Source organism: Apium graveolens, chromosome 6 (assembly GCF_009905375.1).
Source record: "Apium graveolens cultivar Ventura chromosome 6, ASM990537v1, whole genome shotgun sequence".
NCBI classification, from domain to species: Eukaryota; Viridiplantae; Streptophyta; class Magnoliopsida; order Apiales; family Apiaceae; genus Apium; species Apium graveolens.
Window position 1 is genome coordinate 6,929,595 of NC_133652.1, and position 18,540 is coordinate 6,948,134.

Sequence of the window (18,540 nt, forward strand, 5' to 3'; positions counted from 1 at the left end):
CAAATCCCAATTAACATATTCATTACTTGATCCTCATCAGCTACTCTAATAAAAATCATTTTAGAATAGAAACTCTAGAAACCAAATAATTTTTTCAGGGTCAGAGGTCTAGCTTTATCCGCCAATAGAAATCTGTGTCAGAGGTCCCAACATCTTTCAGGGTCACTTCAAAGATGAAGTGCAGACTTGAGTTGCTCTCTGAAAGTAAATTAGACAATAATACCATCGAGGAAAATTTTAAATAGCCAGTACATTATATCACAGCTCATTCTTTCATTCTACTGATTATGGAAGAGAAGTATTTGATGCAGACATACGGTTGGCTGCATACCAGAGACATTAGCTTGTGGTTACCTGAGGGGGGATTAAGATTATCGATAGGCAAGCCTGCCATCGTCTACCATAATATTGCTTAATTATAGCTGCTCAAGAACTCAATGTACAATTGTAAGATTTTCAACATCGTGTATTGAGCTGACACTAGTAAGTGATCAAATTGAAGAAAGGATATGAGATTTAACATTGTTGAGCAAAGTTTACAATTTACACAAGTATATCTAATCTTGAATAAAAGCGTAGTGATTACCTTAGCCTTGTCAAAATTTAAAACTAAAAAATTAACATTATTTCAGTAAGCTCCACTAATCCAAAACTTCATACATTGGCTGTAGTCACTGAATTTAATGATAAGTAGATTGGGTACTACCCATTTGAGATACTATCATACCATGAATCAAATTCGTTATCCCAGAAGTACAATATAATATTGGCTCACTGAAGTACGTAGTTTGTTGTAGTTTTGTTGCAGCTAGCAGTAGCACTATATATATTAGGTTAAGCTAATTTCTAGGACAATTGGGCAAAAGCATCCTATTCTATACACATGCCAAAAAAGTGTTTGAACACCTAATCAAAATCACATTGTTAAACCAGAATATATAAGACACAAAATAAAGATATATTTTGTCATATGACATGGTAAAAAAATCCATGAATTACCGCAAGAGACAAATATTTAATCATATTTTTTTAGTATCCCATGGAAGGTGCTTCAAGGGACAGTCTCCAAAATCTCATATTTAGTATTATACTCGTTATCATTTTCATTTTCAGATGCATAATAATATTCAAACTCATCTGTGAAATTTGTGTCTTCTTCCGTGAAATCTGAGTCTTCATCCGAGTCTTCATCAGTGAAATCATTTGAATGTTCATCACAATTCCAATTGACTTTTACTAGGATCTGACCATCAACTATACATGAATCGGTTTCTTCTGTTTTAGGAGTAAAGGTGGCAGTGCCATTGTAACTACAACCATCACAAAAGAGATTTATGTCCACATACAGCTCAGAGTCCAATGGCACGCCTACACGTGATTTGGACAGTGGAATCAGACCATTCCGTCGTACTTCTATTGCGGTGTCAGAATTTTGGGAGAAGAGATAGCTTGTACAAGCGAGATGGTCAAATTTGCTGTTCGTAGTCTTAACAAGCCCCCTAACAGTAGCTGTGGCATCAGGTGAAAGTGACAGTAACATAACTTTTATATTGGCTACTGTAGCATTGGGGAAACAACCTAACAGAATGGAGATATGTCCCATGTAGCTATCAGGCGATCTCAGAATTGGGTTCTCTAACCAATTCCCAGAATTTGGATAATAGGCAACTACATCTTCAGTGCCCTTGAATTTACCAGAAAAGAGATCATAGTTGAGATCAAGTGATGTGAAGGGGTAGATTGGTCCTACATCCTCAATACATAGCTGATCCCCGTGTTTAATTGATGGTTTACCTTCGTCAACCTCAGTTTCATAATATAAATAATAGAGAGTGTTGTTAGCCTCTATACAGATTGTACCAATCTGATCCTTAGGCTTTACCAGAGAACTGCCTAGGTATGTCACCGAATATACCTCCAGTATGGAGATTCCCTCCAAGCTCTAGAAAAATACAAAAAATATGCTGATCAGATAGTCTACACATCAATCAATCTTTAAAGGCAAAGAAAAATCACAAAATACACAATCTCAGCGATTTTAAAATAACAGTAAAAACAACAACAAATAATAATAATAATTTCGATATCAATCAATACAAAGCCCTAAAGAAGGGAATACAAATAACACAACAACACATGAAACACTGCAATCTTTTTCAGACATGGATATATATATATACATATATATATATATATATATCATGATATGTCAATCAATTGAAAACATTAAAAGTACGTAACTAGCTTATGAAAAAGAAGCAGCAAACAAAACCCTAATTAAAAGGGAGGGAGATATAAAAAAAAGATGAATATATGGACACATTATTACATACATTAGGTGCGAGGGTCTTGCAAGCTTCTTCATCCGCCTCAGACGACTCATAAGCCATGGGGTCTTTAATTAGAGAACAATAAATCGATCGCACAAAACAAAAGTTTAGATGGTTGGTTTGGGACAGGGCGGCGTTGGCCTTATGTAGGGATTTGGTTTTGTTCTTTTTGCTTGTGGCTCAATTCTAGGAAGGCCTGAGTTTATTTATTCATTAAAAGACACGTGAATTTTATCGGTGTCTAGCCCAATTATACCGGTGCGTAATAAATTCAGATTGGACTTGAATTTATAAATATTTGTTCAGATTCGATCCGGATTCGAATTAAAATTTCTATTATTTACTCATATTCGACTTGAATTCGAATACAAATACTCTTATATGATTCGGTTCGACTCGATTATGCACCGAATTACTCGTTTTTTTATATTCGGATTCGAATTCGTCTAAAATAATACTAAAAAATTAAGAATATTCGAATATATTAAGTACAAAATTAAAACGTGATCATTTTTTAAGGATTTAATTTTAATATATATGCATGACATGTAATCTATACTATTATATTGAAAACGAAACATTAAAAGTTTGGTTGTTGGTTGTTGGTCGTATTATTATATTTAAAATATGACACTTAATATTATATTTAAAACAAAACACCTAAAATTACTCGCCTTTCAATTCTATTATATTTAAAATATGACACTTATATTATGATACTTAATATTATATTTAAAATAGGACACCTAAAATTAATCGCCTACATTCTATTATATTTATAATAGGACACTTATAATATATATTTCTAACTATACTATTATATTAAAGACGAAACATTGAAAGTTTGGTTGTCGATCGTTGTTGACCGTTAGATTTATTTTTAAAAATTAGTATTTTTAAGACGTATAAGGTTCGAATCCTGCCGACAACATATTAAAATTATATAAAAAAATAGTATTTTTAAGAGTTATAATCAAAATTAGAATTTATAATATATATGATAAAAACAACCGTGCATCGCACGGGTTATATACTAGTATGTATTATGAACATAATTAACGAAATCAAATCGAATATCTTTAATACATACATATTTAAGTACTCTGAAATTATTTGAACTACTATATATATATAAATATGACTGAATATCAGAATGATGAAATTCGACTCGATGTGTGTTCGAATTTTGAAGTGGGATTCAAATTCGCTCATTTTGTATATGAATACGAATTATATTTGTTTTCGGCCCTAATCTTGTTCATGCTTGGAGTCGGCTGAGCTCGTTGCCGCTTGCCCGTAAAAGTGACGACAATTCAACAATATTATTATCAATCTCTTCAGGTATTCACATGTATCAGTTTCCTCGATAAAACTACTTGATCAGGCTAATATTATGACATCATATTATTTTGCAATTGTCTTTTTATTCATATATCATCAGTTCTCTAGTCTTTTGTTGTAGTATAGGTTTCTTTTCCATTTGACCTTTCTTTAATATATTACACGCAACCATTAGATATCAAACTGTAATTGAGTTTTATATTTTGATTTTATTTTCTATTGTAGTTTCTTTGTGACTGATCTACATAAATGTGCAGAATGCCATTAACTAAGAAGAAACAAACTGTTACAGCATGTGTTGCGATATATAATGAGATGATTAAAAAGATTATGGAGATTTTGATTGAAATTCTGCATAGTTCTGTTTGGTTAAATCTTAAAGTACCGGGACCGATAAATTTTCTTTTGGCGACTCTATTGAAGATAGACTTCAGGCAAATTTTTTGAACATTAAATTCATTATTCAAATTAGCGACCAAGTATGTATAGACAATGTTATAATGAACATAAATTATTTTGACAATTTGTACGGGATGCTTAGAGATATTGAGGGTTAAAAGGTAATCGAAATATGGATCCAAGTGAAATGATCTCTTTATTTCTCTACATACTTGCACATAATAAAAAAACAAAATAATTCAAGTTTTTTTAGAAGAAGTGCAAAAACGGTATCACGTCACTTTACGTGTGTTCTTAATACTGTTCTTAAACGCTACGATTATCTTCTTAAGAAGTCAGAACCGATCACAGAAAATTGCATGAATTCAAACCGGAGAATTTTAAAGGTAAATATTTTCTGATTAGGATACTTTACTATACTAATTAGCTTACACAATTATGTTTTGACTTGTATAAAATTATTTTTACAGAATTGTTTGGGTGCATTAGACTTTACACACGTGAAAGTGCGTGTTCGTGAAAATGACAAAGTTAGATACATAAATAGAATAAGAGATATATCCACTAATGTTCTCGGTGTATGCTCAAAAAATTTGTAATTTATTTATATACTACCTGGTTGGGAGGGATCAGTCCATGATAATAGAGTACTTCGAGATGCTCTTTCACGAACAAATCCTTTGAAGGTTCTTCAGGGTAATTATATAGGAATTTATTATACCAGGAAATAATGAAAAGAGTACTCCATTTTTATTTCTTACAAGTTATGGTTAGTTTGTGTTAGAGACTAATACATTATTGGTTGTTTTAGGATGCTATTATTTATGTGATGCTGCCTATATGAATTACGAAGGATTCCTGACCCCTTTTAGAAACCAACGATATCATCTGAATGAATGGAGAAATGGTCGACAACCTACAACACCAGAAGAGTTTTTTAATATGAAGCATTCTCGAGTAAGAAATGTTACCAAGAGATGTTTTGGGATATTAAAACTTAGATGGGGTATTATGAGAGATACTACGTGGTACCCAATTAAGACCAAATGTAGAATTATTTCAGCGTGTGCCTTACTTCATAATTTTATAAGGTCTAATATGAGAATAGATCCAATAGAGGCAAAAGTAGGTGAAAATGGAGAAAACCTGGAATTTTTTTTAGAAATCAATTAGCCAATGAAATGTCTAATGATTGGCAAAACTCTAAGAACCTTTAGTCATTTACATTTTAGAATTTTATATTTGTTTTTCGTTGTAATGTATCCATTTGACTTGGCTTTTTATGTTTGCGTTAATCCGTTTTTATAATATTCCATCGATTTGGTTGTTGCCATGTTCATGTAGTTCAATTATAATATCATATTTCTTGTATTTGATTTATTTTAAAACTTTGACAAAGCATGTAGGTTAAGCATAATGGGTTCAAATGCTCAAGTGAAACATTTAGCTTCCAAAAGCTAAATGTTTCAAGTCCTCGCCCCATTAGCCTGTTGGTGTCTTATATATACTAGTCTATAACCTGTGCGATGCACGGGTTTCTTTTAACATTCGATAGTTTTTAATAATATATTTTATAATATAATTTTCAATAGTTGAAAAATAAATCGAAAAATATAATAAATTATAACAATATATGTTTTATAATAATTTGAGACTTGACTAAAAATAAATAATATAAAATAATATGTTGTTAAAATAAAGAATATAAAAGTTTAAATATAATAAACTGTTGACGGGGTTCGAACCCTGAATCAATGAGAGCAGTTTAAATATTAATAAAATAATATTTTATTATTGTATCCAATGATTCTCATTTTTCTTTCTGACTTTAGATATGACGATTGTTATCGAGTAAATGACTAACAAATAGAGGGTGTTTTACATAGATATATAGATATATAGACTCCCGGCGCCGCCATCGTGGAAGCCTATTCCCCCTTGCATATTCTACGTATAAATACCTCATTGATCACGCACCATCACCATTAAATCAAATACGAGTTTCTGCCTATAATATTTTACGTCCAGACAGACATGCCTAAGGCCAAGCCCGTGGTATATAAAGTTAAAGTTAGAGATGCCATTACTTATATTCTCATCAAAGACCACCCCTGCAAGGTCCCTTCTTTATTATGTATTGTGTATATATACTTACATGTTCATACAATCAATCTTTGTTCATCATATATTACTTCTAATATTATTATTTGTTTAGGGTTTTGTTCACTGCTTGTTTTTTGTCGATCGCCTTCCTGTTGATTTTCTTTTAGGGTTTTCTGTATCTATATATTATCCTCTCCATCTTGGAGGGGTTTTCCCTAATTTATTAATTAAAAATTAAGTTTATCTTAAGTTTTGGTTTCTTTTTCCTGTATGGGATTTGGGGATGATTTTTTATTCTTGACATTTTTATGTAGATTCTACAAATTACAACTCCAGTTGCTAATGAAAAACACCTGTTCGTTGCCATCGACATCTTCAGCGGGAAAGTGTTCAAAGCTATTTTCCCCCTATTCGGCACTTGTCTTGTATGCTTTAACATTTATCTTTAAACTTTTATTTTGTGATATTCCTTGGTTCCAAAGTTTAATTTACACTTATTTGCTCTCTTTTTTCTGATAATTATTTGTGCTTTTGTGTTACAGGTCCCTCGTGTCACCCATACTGACTATCAGCTTGTTGATATATCTGACACTGACCCATATGTACATTCCCTGCCTCTTATTGCATTCATAATTTTTTCCTTTCTTTTTGACTCGTTAAAGCCTTGTTTCCTTATACGACGTACTAATCAAACATATATATGTTGTAGGTGACCGTGCTTGATGACAAAGGGAACATAAAGGATGATCTAGAGCGTCCAACTGACAAGGCTCTCCTTTCAAAGGTTAGTCGATATAATGATAGTTTGCTGGTTTACTTTCTCTTGTCCTTGCATGTTCATGTCATCTTATCCAAATATGTGGTGTTTTCCTAAATCATGGGTGCGTTCATACTACATGTCATTGGATTTTTTAATTCTAACAAGATACTTGAAGCAGATAAACTCTGGAATCATAGAGAGGAAAGATGTGTATGTGACTGTCGTGTCTGCCCTGGGAAAGGAGAAGATCATTGCTTCAAACATATTGGACCCAGAGTAACTTTGACATTTCTTCATCGACATTATTGTGAAAACTTGAACAATAAAATAATTTTCACGAGCCATATCCAATATTCAAATTTTGAAAATTTGCTTTGGCTTTTGCTTGATTTAATTTTATGTTAAGGATATGACTTTGTCAATTTGTGCGTAATATAGTCCCACAAGGACAATGGTTGTCCTACAGGCTACTACTATATATAATATAAGCAGTATGTTTTCATATTTTCTGTGGCAAAAAGGTGCAGCAATTACTAGCATATTCTTTTACAGTTTGAAGATGCAAGTATAAAACATATGATAAAGTTGGTTTGCAATATAAGGTTTAGGAGATATGTAAAGTAAGCTGTGAAAAGGATGAAAGGGGATGTACAACTAATTCTTATAGCTACTTGGGTTATGAGATTAGCTAGAAACCCGATTATGTATAAAATAATTTCCTCTCTCTAGCTAGCTGATGATAGATATGTGTGCATATACAGATACTCAATTAAAGAGTTAGTTGTAAATACTGTTTTTGTAGAGAAAGAAGAATAAGAAGTTCATCTTCAAATACTAGGCTTTCTTTACAGTACATTTTATAAACTCTCATTAATATGCATCAGCACCCATAAGCGTTAACTGCTTCCCACAGAAAACTTGAGGCCAGCTGGTAGGCTCCAGTGTAATAGTCTTGAGTGTGGTTACATGTGCCTTGTAGAAGGACAAGCTCCTGCTAACTCAAATTCTGTTTCTTGCGAAGGTCTCATAAAATTGGAGAAAAGGCTGCTCATATAAGTTTGAGGCAGCCTGGGAAACTGATTGTATTCCAGCTGAAACTGTAAGCCAGCGTAGAAACTAACTCATCCATGGATAGCATGAATGGTCGATTATCCCTTCGGATTACTGAACTGAGATGTGCCAATATTTTTTTATAGAATAATCACATTAGGAGAAGGTACAATATATATTTTATTAATAAGATTAAATATCCTTATGGATTTAGTTGACTTAAATATTAAGAGTGGTCAAAACAAGTGATGAACTTTGGTTGGCTTGAATTTAATTTGTGAGAGGAAGAGAGGTTATGTTTTCTGACTCCCAATAATACCTCAAGGCAAATACATAACTAAATATTATGGATCCTTTGTTTGTATGGTTCACTATAATCTCACATTAAGTATGTTTAAAACCACCACTATGCACTTTTTTACAACAGTGCTACATTTCTGATTTGCTTGTGAAGAGTACAAACGATAGCATTAAACAAAGTCAGAACATTTTTTTAAACTCTGGACATTCTTTTCAATGAGAGTCGGCCTCCGTTTTCAGATCTAGAGTTTTAATCACCCCTTCTCTTTTCCATCTACAATTCCCTTTTATTATTTAATCATTTTCACTCTTCCATCTTCTCTTTTATTTTATTGTTTTTTCAAAATTTCGAATAAACTTTTTTTATGGGTGTGATCTAATCCTTTTTGGGTGAGATCTTTCTTGTACCTTGTTATCAAGGTTGTCCCAAATTTTTTTGGTGTCAGTATGTTTTGTTTAAAGTATTTGTTTTTGTTGGTGTTGATTCCGCTGGAAAGGATTTATATGATTTTTTGACAGATCTGGATTTCTTGCATCGAAACTGAGATGGTGAATATTACAAGTGCTTACTTTTCACAACACAAGATTGTTCATAATTTGGGGGCATTTGTTCCTCCGGTTTTAGTTGATGTAACTAAAAATTCTGAATATTGGGCTACAGATGGCATTAATGTGACGGTCAATTGTGATGCTGCTATCTTCAGGGTTGGTGTTGGGTGGATTGCTGGGAAAGTTATTATAAGCCTTTTTATTTTAAAGAATATTAATCTATTTGTTAAACAATCTGAAAACAAGACGACTACTTGTTTAGTTCGTTTATTTGTTTCCCAATCAGGTTGTATTATCAGTTCGGAGGTCTGTTCCGACTGTTTTTGGTATTTTAATGAATGCATTCTATTTTGTTTGTCAAAAAAAAAAGCCAACCTCAACCAGTTTGATCGTGTTACAGTTTCTATACCACATCTTTATCGAAGAATCGACCATTTCGATGTTTGGGGTGATTTTACTGGAGGACGTCTATCATCTAATTATGCCTATGTTTATTGTAAATCTTTTCTTCTATAAACATTATGTGCAATGACGTGACTTGACATCTTTATTAATATTTCATTTGAGTTGTTGGGATGCCATTGACCAAATAAGGTGTCATGGATTGCTATCTTGGGGTATCAAAAGTTGACATCAAATAAAATAAGATGTCAACTTTATTTGTTGTTCTAATAATGTATGCTTATGTTATATACTTTTTTTGTTAAGTTAGTGAAATTGTCATTGGTGGAGTGTTTTGTGAAAAAAGTGCGCCAAAAAATTGATCCCTGAGAGAGAGAATATTTTTTATAATGTGATAAAGCTGCCCTTCAACCGTGTCAACCTAAGGAGATGCTCTAATAATATTACAGCTCATTCACAAGCTTAGTTAGCTCTTTCCAGTATGATGCATATGTATTGCTCGAGCATGATGCTCTTCTAATGAAGATCATTTGTCAGTATTAAAAAAAAATAGCTTTGCATACTATGTTGTCGAGATGCCCCAGTTTTCTTAGATTTAGGTATTTTTTAACGTAATAATGTGTATAATATATTAATTCCGAAGTTAAATTTTTATCACTACTAGAAAATCAGCATTAGACATCGCACATTAGACATCAGTCAGAAAAGTCACTGATGTTAAAAGCTTTTTTTACATCACATAAAAAAAAAGTGATGTCTTTTTGGTATGTTTACATCAGCTTTTGAGTAAAATGATGTCTAAGTTGTTCTTTTAAAAACTACGTCACATCAGTTAACATATAAACCGATGTCCAATTTCTTTTTAACATCGGTTGATATAATAACCGATGTCTAAGCTCAATTTTAAAAAATTAGAGCCCGCTGCTTCTCCCTTTTGCTCCGCGCCCTTAGCCAAATTCCCCCCCCCCCTTAGTATATTTCCCTATCCCGCCTATTCACTCATTCACTTTAATAACATTATAACATAAAATTAAAATAAATCAAAATCAAAACAAAACAAAAAATTATAATCTCCACAAAAATAAAAACTCATTCACTCATCCCCCTTTCTCTCTCGACTGCTAAACCTAGAACTCTCAAATGTATGCTTACTATCTTTCCCCCTTTTCGATTAGACCTTGAATCTCCAATTAAACCTCTCAATTTCTTCAACTTTCTAAACCTAGAACTCATTTGTTTCAAATTTTATGACAGATTCGAAGATTAAGGAGTTAAGTGTGTTCATTGAAGTTTAAGGTGAGAAGTAGAGTTTCTTGGAGCTAAATCTTGTAGCTAAGGGTTTATTAAAGCTTAAATCTCGGAGCTAATTAAGTTGGATTTTGGTCTTAGAGTTTGTTGCTGTGTTTTTTGGGATTTTGGAGCTTGCTTTGTTAGGTATATTCTTCTTTACATATCTATTTATATATGTTTGGGTTGCATGATATATTTGTGTAGTTGTATGTATGCATGTGAAATTGAAATGTGTAGTTGTTGCATGTGTAGTTGTATGTGTAGTTAAAATACAGATTTACATGTAATAACAAGTGCTTGTATATATTTGTGTTTGTGTTGTTTGTAAATATATTTGTGTTTGGGGCTTGTTGTTGTAAATAGCATGGTTTATGAGTGAATATAGGAATTTTATATTGATTATACTAGGTAGTAAATGTACTATAGTATATAGTAAATTAATATGTTATTTGACAATCAGGTAGTTTGAGAATAACATGGACAAATCTTGGATTTTCAAAGATAGGGACACACTTGACTATGAAATCGAGGTAGAAGAGTTTTTGATATTTGCCGAGGAAAATGCTAGTGATCCTAAAAGAATCCCCTGCCCCTGTAAAAGATGTGCTAACTTCAAAAAATTTGCAGTTAAGATTATCAGGGGACATTTATATGAAAATGGTTTTAGTCTGGGGTACCTTGATTGGATTTGGCATACACAAGGGTCTGCAAGTAGGTCATCAGTTAATAGAAATCCACATATAAACAAATTATAACTCCTTTACCAGAAGCATCAAATTTGCTATATACACACTTGTCTGCTTGGTTAAGAAAATAACCATTAGACAAGACCACATTATCAAATTTATCATGCCAATCCTTCGGTGCTTGTTTTAGTTCATAAAGTGATTTCTTCAACTTACACACCTTGTTCTCATAACCAGGCGTAACAAACCCTTCATGTTGTTTCATATAAATCTCTTCATCCAATTCACCATTCAAGAATGCAGTTTTCACATCCATTTGATGAATGACAAGGTTGTGTATAGCAATAAGTTCTATTAACAACCTAATAGTGGAAGTCCTAGCAACAGGAGCATAAGTATCAAAATAATCAATCCCTTCTTTTTGTCTAAAGCCTTGGATAACCAATCTAGCTTTAAACTTATCTATTGTACCGTCCACCTTCATTTTTCTTTTGAAGATCCATCTGTTTCCCAATGCTTTACAGCCAGGGGGAGATCACTCAATTCCCATGTATTATTATTAATGATAGAATCCATCTCATCCTGGATAGCTTCTTTCCAGAATGCAACATCCCTTGATGCCATAGCTTCACTAAAAGTTTTTGGATCATCCTCAATAATAAAACAATATTGGTATTGATATTCAATTTCATCTCTAGAACCTTCAACTAGATAAAGATGAGAACCATCTCCAAAAGACTTCACTTTTCTAGCTCTAGTGCTTCTCCTTGGTTCAGACGGTCCATGAACATCTTCAGTAGAAACTGAGTTCCTACTATAAGAATTCTAAAGCATGTCCTTTGGCCTAGGCATAGACGTAAATCTGTTTTCATCAAAGATAGCATCTCTTGACTCAATAATCAAGTTCACAGACACATAGTCATTTGATTCTAACACATAAAATCTATATGCGATGGAATGCTCATCATAACCAACAAAAATACAATCTATACCTCGTTCACCCAAGTTTTTTTTTTCAGTGAGTCTTACAACTGCTCTACATCCCCAAACTCTTAGAAAACTCAATTTTTGTGACTCTTTGTACCAAAGTTCATAAGGGGTAATCTTATTTCTCTTACTAGGAATTCGATTCAATAAATAACAGGCTGTTAATATAGCCTCACCCCAATAACCCTCACTCAAACCCGAGTAGGATAAAAAGGAATTAACCATTTCTTTCAAAGTCCTATTCTTTCTTTTTGCCATGCCATTTTGTTGTGGTGTATAAGGAGCCGTGGTTTGATGTATTATACCAGTAGATCGAAAATATACCGGATCATAATACTCCCCTCCTCTATCAGTACGTAGATTTCTAATCATGGTACTCTGATGTAGCTCTACTTCTTCTTTATATATTTTAAAGAAGTCAACAACTTCATCCCTTGCATGCAACAAATATACATAACAATATCTAGAAGCATTATCAATAAAAGTAACTTCATACTTTTTATTTCCTAATGATGGTGTAGAATAAAAATCACATAAATTACTATGTATTAGTTCTAATACATCAGACACCCTATTAGCATCTTTAAAGGGCAGTCTAGTTATCTTTGTCAACATGCATGTTTTACATTTTTCATTGTTTAAATCAATAGCAGGTATGAGACTCATTTTAGACATATCCTTTATTCTTTAATAATGTACATGTCCTATTCTAGCATGCCATAATTCTGATTTATTCAAACTATTGCTAGTACTAGTAGAAGCCATACAAGCAGATTCTTTATTAAATGGAGTATTTACATTCAACATAAACATACCATTACATAAATAGCCAAAGCCAACAAAATTACCATGTTTTGACAAGATATGCTTGTCACTTTCATAAACTTGTTTATATCCATGATTATTTAATACAATACCAGACAAAATATTCTTTCGAATCCCCGGAACATACAACACATTATTTAATAATATACATTTTCCAGAAGTAAAAACTAGCTTGACATTTCCTAGTCATTTGATCGGTTCAGTTGCAACATTTGCCATCTTTAAGATAGATCCATCTTCGATTGGTTGAAAGTTTATGAACCAACGAAGATCTTTACATACATGACTCGTTGCTCCTGAATCAATCCACCAAGCAACATTATCATCCTGCACATAAAATGCCTCAGATATTAGTGATACATAATTCTGACAAGAATTATAATTTTATATTAAAATCTGACCTTGTTGCTTTTTTGGATCCTTGGATCCACTTGGACCAGCATTTTTCTTTTCCTGCTTGCCTTTACCAACCCGACAATCCTTCTTAAAATGTCCGGGTTTGCCACACTTCTAACATGCCATCTTAGGCTTTTTGTTGGAAGAATTGTGGTTTCCTTTAAACTTCCGGTTATCACCCTTGCCATCCTTAGAATTCTTAGAAGGTCCACCATCTTCAACCATATTTACAGAAGAATCACCGACTTGGTTCTTGCCCTTAGTATTATTATCAATTTCTTGAGTTCTCAAAGCCTCTTTAATTCTAAAGTGACTTCCAAGTTCAACCAGCGTCATATCATCTTTATTATGTTTCAAGATGTGTTTAAAATCCTTCCATGATGGTGGCAGTTTGTCTATAACACCATAAACAGAGATAGATTCATCCATCTTCAAATTGTGTTGAACAAACTGTCCCAGAATCCTTAATAATTTATTGTATTGTTCCATCACCAGTCTAGAATCGACCATTTTATAGTTCATAAAATTACTGACCAGAAACTTCTTATTAGAAGCATCTTCTGTCATGTACTTGGATTCAAGAGAATCCCACAATTCTTTCGCTGAATCAACATTTGGTATACATAGAAAAGGGAATCAGACATACCGTTCAAGATGTGACCGCGGCAGATATAATCATTGCTTTCCCATTTGTAACGCTTCCTTGTTTGTTCAATAGTTTCGTTCCCAATCACTTCTGGCATGGGGGTACTCAGAACATACACAACCTTCAGCATGGTCAACAGAAAATGCATCTTCTTCTGCCATCTTCTAAAATCCTGACCCTCAAACTTGTCTAGTTTGTAAACTTGCTTGTCATATCTTTTGCAGATTCTCCGTTTGTCATCTTCAGAAAAAATATAACTTTAATCTATTTGGGAAAAAATTAGTAGTAACTTGGACTTTTCTGAAGTCGTGTGAACACTATCAGATTGAAGTTATTTGTGGTTCACCCAAATAAATCAATCGGATAAAGTCAGAAATTCTGCAAGAAGAGAGAATGTGTTTTTGTTGTGAATTTCAAGAAAATGAACCAACCCTAAAATTGATCAATGCAAAACCTATATATGGATGTCAGCATACGTGTCTTTCCCCAACAGACACATCTCAGCCTTTTGCCAATAGACATATCTCAGTCTAACAGTCATGGCTAAAACTAACAGACACATCTTATTTCAACAGGTGTGGTTGCTGCAATGGACATGTCCTCATAAATAATAATACCAAAATCACAATAAACTCGAATAAAGCGTGCACTCCGCAACTCTACCGACTTGTTCAATTTAATATATGATTATATTGATCAACTAGTCAATCCAATTACACTAAAATATCCAAAAACAGTAGTTGTGGCACCAGGTGACAGTAACATGACTTTTATATTGGCTACCGTAGAATTGGGTAAACAACAAACAGAACAGAGATGTGTTTCCTGTAGCTATCAGGCGATTTCAGAGACTTGGTTTTGCTAACCAGTTCCATACCTTTGATGACGGGAAACTACTTCTACAGTGCCCTTGTATCCACCAGAAAAGAGATCAAGATGAGATCAAGTGATCTGAAGCGTTAGATTGGTTCTACATTATTAATACAAAGCTGATCCCCGTATTTAATTGATGGTTTACTTTGTCCACCTCATTTTGTATATATAATGAATACTAAATTCAAAGATCCCCAAAAATACCAAGTTCGACCAAATCTGGTCGAAATTACTAAGCTAAATTCGACCAGATTTGGTCGAAATAAGTACGCTAAATTCAACCAAATTCGGTAAAATTTAATAAGCACTAGATTTTTAAAAAACAGCAGCAGAATGTCGCATAATGCATTTGTTGCTCAATAAATTTTTTGTATTTTTGTAAATTTTTACTAACTTTTCCATAATGTGATTTCATAAAATAATAACGGACACAATATTAATTTTTGTTTACTAATATTAAAATTAAATAAATATGTAAATAAATTTGATAATACAACAATTTCTATCCTTTAGTACATATTGAAAATCAAATATTATAAAAATTAATTCACCCAAATGATAAACAAATATGAAAAATAATGAATAAACTTAAATTGTTTTATATACATGAACTAATTAATACTAGTATTATTTCATTTCTAAGGTTCCAGAAATGAATTTGCCTGAGGTGATGTCATAAACTCTCATCGGAGGTGATGGAGATGAACTCGCCGAAATATTGTGAAATGGTGAACTCCCCGGAATTGGTATGAATCAGATGAATTCACCGGAATTGGTTTAAATTAATTCTCCCTTTGGAGAAATACAATTACACGAGGTTGAGTTGGAGAGATGTGTGTATATATTATATATATTTTACTGGAATATACAAAATGTATGAGTGTGTATGTAGTTTTTTGACTAATTTGGCTTATAGCCTTACAAATGAGTATTGTTCTCACAATTCTCGAGGTGAGCCAGGATCGAACCCAGATCTGGGATGACAGAGGATAAGCCCTTTACCACTTGAGATATCCAACCGTGCTCGAGAGTGTATGTAGTTAGAGAGTAAGATTGAGTATAAATGTTAATTTTTTTTATAAGAGAATGAAATTGAATGAGGAATATAAAGAGAAAGAAACGAGGGTTAAAGATTGAGGTTGAAAGATTGACCAGTATTTCTTACTAAGGTTTAATATATAAGTATATTATTTTTATGTACACTCTTCATTTTGACAATCTTCTCATTCGTATAGTAGATTTACTCAAACAATTTTTTTTTAAAAAAAATAAAAATATAACCCTAATTCATACATTAAACTTCATGTTTAGATATGAAAACTTGTTCTTCATAATTATTTAATTGAAGATTTTTTTATCACTTGATCATATTCTGTAAATTTATATTTAAGCATATGTATTCTTGATATAACTATTTTTGGTATTTGTTCTAACCAATTAGATTTTTTTTAAATTTTTATAAGATAAAACACAAATAAAAATCAAAGCAAAAGATACCTATCAAAGATGAAACCAAAGCTTCAAAAGAGGGATGATCAATTCAAAACGGCTTACTGAGAGTTACAAACTAAACATGATTAAATACAAAAGAACACAAAGACAGAGACTTTAAGTGCCAACTAAATGCACAGTAAATGCACACATTCAATTTTATGCACAAAGATCAAGTACATTGTAACCGTTGGTTATATGTTTTCACAACAATTAACGCGGTTATAGTACTATTGTATATAAGTAATATACAATTACAATACATTGTATCTTTTTTTGGATATTTTTGTAATTTCTTATATTTAAAGTTCATTCAAATTAGTTTATCTAGACCGCGGATTTGGGCCATTATTTTAAAATTAATAATTAACAACCCTTAAATTTATATATCTCAACGCCTATTCATATTTTATTACTATATTTATTTAAAGTTGAAATTATGTTACATGAAAATATAATATTCAGTTTGCCAAATAACCGTTTTCTTAGAGATTTACACTTCTTTTCTAATTATAATTTTTTTGGGTTGTTCTCAGCTTTTTCATTATAAATGAACTAAAATTTATTTAAACGGATCTTCACCCAAAATTTGAACGCTTAGCGTAACGGACACATTGACTAGTATAGATATTATATATATTTCTAAATATTTTTAAATAATGAAAGTGTCCTTCAATTTAAATTTTTTCTTTGCATGAATTGTACTAACCATTTAAAATATAAAATCAATTTTTTTAAAAAATTAGAAATTTTCAACTGATTTCGATCGAATTTAGCTATATTCTACCATTTTGTGGTCGAATTTAATAAAAAACTTTTGGTGCTTTTCCTTCGGCGACAAATTTGTTATTTTCATTCATTTTGAAAAAGGCGGGATATTTCTCGCCCAAACCATTTACTAAATTCGACCAAAAATGGTCGAATTTATATTCAAAATTCAAGTTATTAGCGGGAAGTTTCCCTTTTTTTGGCAGAGTACTAAATTCAACTGAATAAAAAATCAGTCGATTTAGCTGCTAAATTCGACCACATAAAAAATCAGTCAAGTATCAGTTTGACTAGTACAACTAACTAGTGTTTAGTCCTAAATTGGTGTTTCGATTTTTTCAAAAATATTTTTCATCGATTCAACCGTATGGATGTAATAATAGACTATATATTAGTGATATAACCAAAGTTTCAGATCAAAATAATTTTATCTGGTTGTCATTTTAACAGTCAGACATCAGTTTGACTAGTACATCTAACTAGTGTTTAGTCCTGAATTGGTATTCGATTTATTTAAAAATATTTTTCATCGATACAACGTATGTATTAATAGATTTATATATTAGTGATATAACCAAAGTTTCATATCAAAATAATTTTATTTGATTTGTCATTTTAAAATCAGATATCAGTTTGACTAGTATAACTAAGTAGTGCTTAGTCCTGAATCGGTGTTTCGATTTTTTTTAAAAATATTTTTCATCGATCCAACCGTATGGATGCCAATAAATATACTCACTCCGTCCCTCTCAATTGTTATCAATTTTAAGAGAGTGTTCGACACGATTTTAAGATGATAAAAAGTAAAGTTCTATAACTTTTTTATTTTTTTTTTGAATAAAAGTTTAAACATTCTATTTTCATCATATTTTTTTAAAAAAAAAAGTTATAGAACTATACTTTATATTTATCTTAAAATACGTGCCGAACACTTTTTCAGAAACAATAACAATGGGTCGGGACTGAGGGAGTATATATTAGTGATATAACCAAAGTTTCAGACAAAAATAGTTTATTTGGTTTGCCATTTTAAAATTCAAGCAACAGTTTGACCAGTACAATTAACTAGCATCAATTTTAATTTTTATCAATAAGAAATTTGAAAATTCTTTTAGCGCACAATTTTTTTTCAAGAACTAAATTTTTTTATTTGGATAACGTTTATTCTCTCCTATATTCATAATTTCAAAATATTCACTAACATTTAAATAAGTTTTTTATTGAAAAATAAAATTTTGAAAAATCCTAAATACAACTGAAATCCATTGATATATATTCGAAAAGGGCGGAAAATTTCCCTCACTTTTTTCGAATATTTTAAAAGTGTGGGTAAATTTCCCCTCC

At 31.8% G+C, this 18,540-nt stretch overlaps 2 protein-coding genes across 3 annotated transcripts; one reads left to right on the forward strand and one right to left on the reverse strand.

Moving 5' to 3' along the window:
* Positions 1–937: 937 nt before the first annotated feature.
* On the reverse strand, positions 938–2,449 carry LOC141668026 (uncharacterized). The gene is made up of 2 exons (XM_074474701.1): positions 2,334–2,449; positions 938–1,942 (listed from the first exon to the last, which is right to left on the reverse strand). The coding sequence occupies exons 1-2, from the start codon at positions 2,388–2,390 to the stop codon at positions 1,052–1,054; spliced, it is 948 nt and encodes a 315-aa protein (XP_074330802.1). The 5' UTR covers positions 2,391–2,449; the 3' UTR covers positions 938–1,051.
* Positions 2,450–6,016: 3,567 nt separating this feature from the next.
* Positions 6,017–9,186, forward strand: LOC141668224 (eukaryotic translation initiation factor 5A-4-like). 2 transcript variants are annotated; one of them, XM_074475001.1, is made up of 5 exons: positions 6,017–6,188; positions 6,488–6,598; positions 6,716–6,775; positions 6,883–6,957; positions 8,945–9,186. In XM_074475001.1, exons 1-5 carry the CDS (start codon positions 6,105–6,107, stop codon positions 8,957–8,959), a joined length of 345 nt encoding a protein of 114 aa, XP_074331102.1. In that variant the 5' UTR covers positions 6,017–6,104; the 3' UTR covers positions 8,960–9,186. The 2 variants fall into 2 exon arrangements, with proteins under 2 accessions (XP_074331102.1, XP_074331101.1); XM_074475000.1 differs by lacking the exon at positions 8,945–9,186 and adding an exon at positions 7,112–8,152.
* The last annotated feature ends 9,354 nt before the right edge of the window (positions 9,187–18,540 follow it).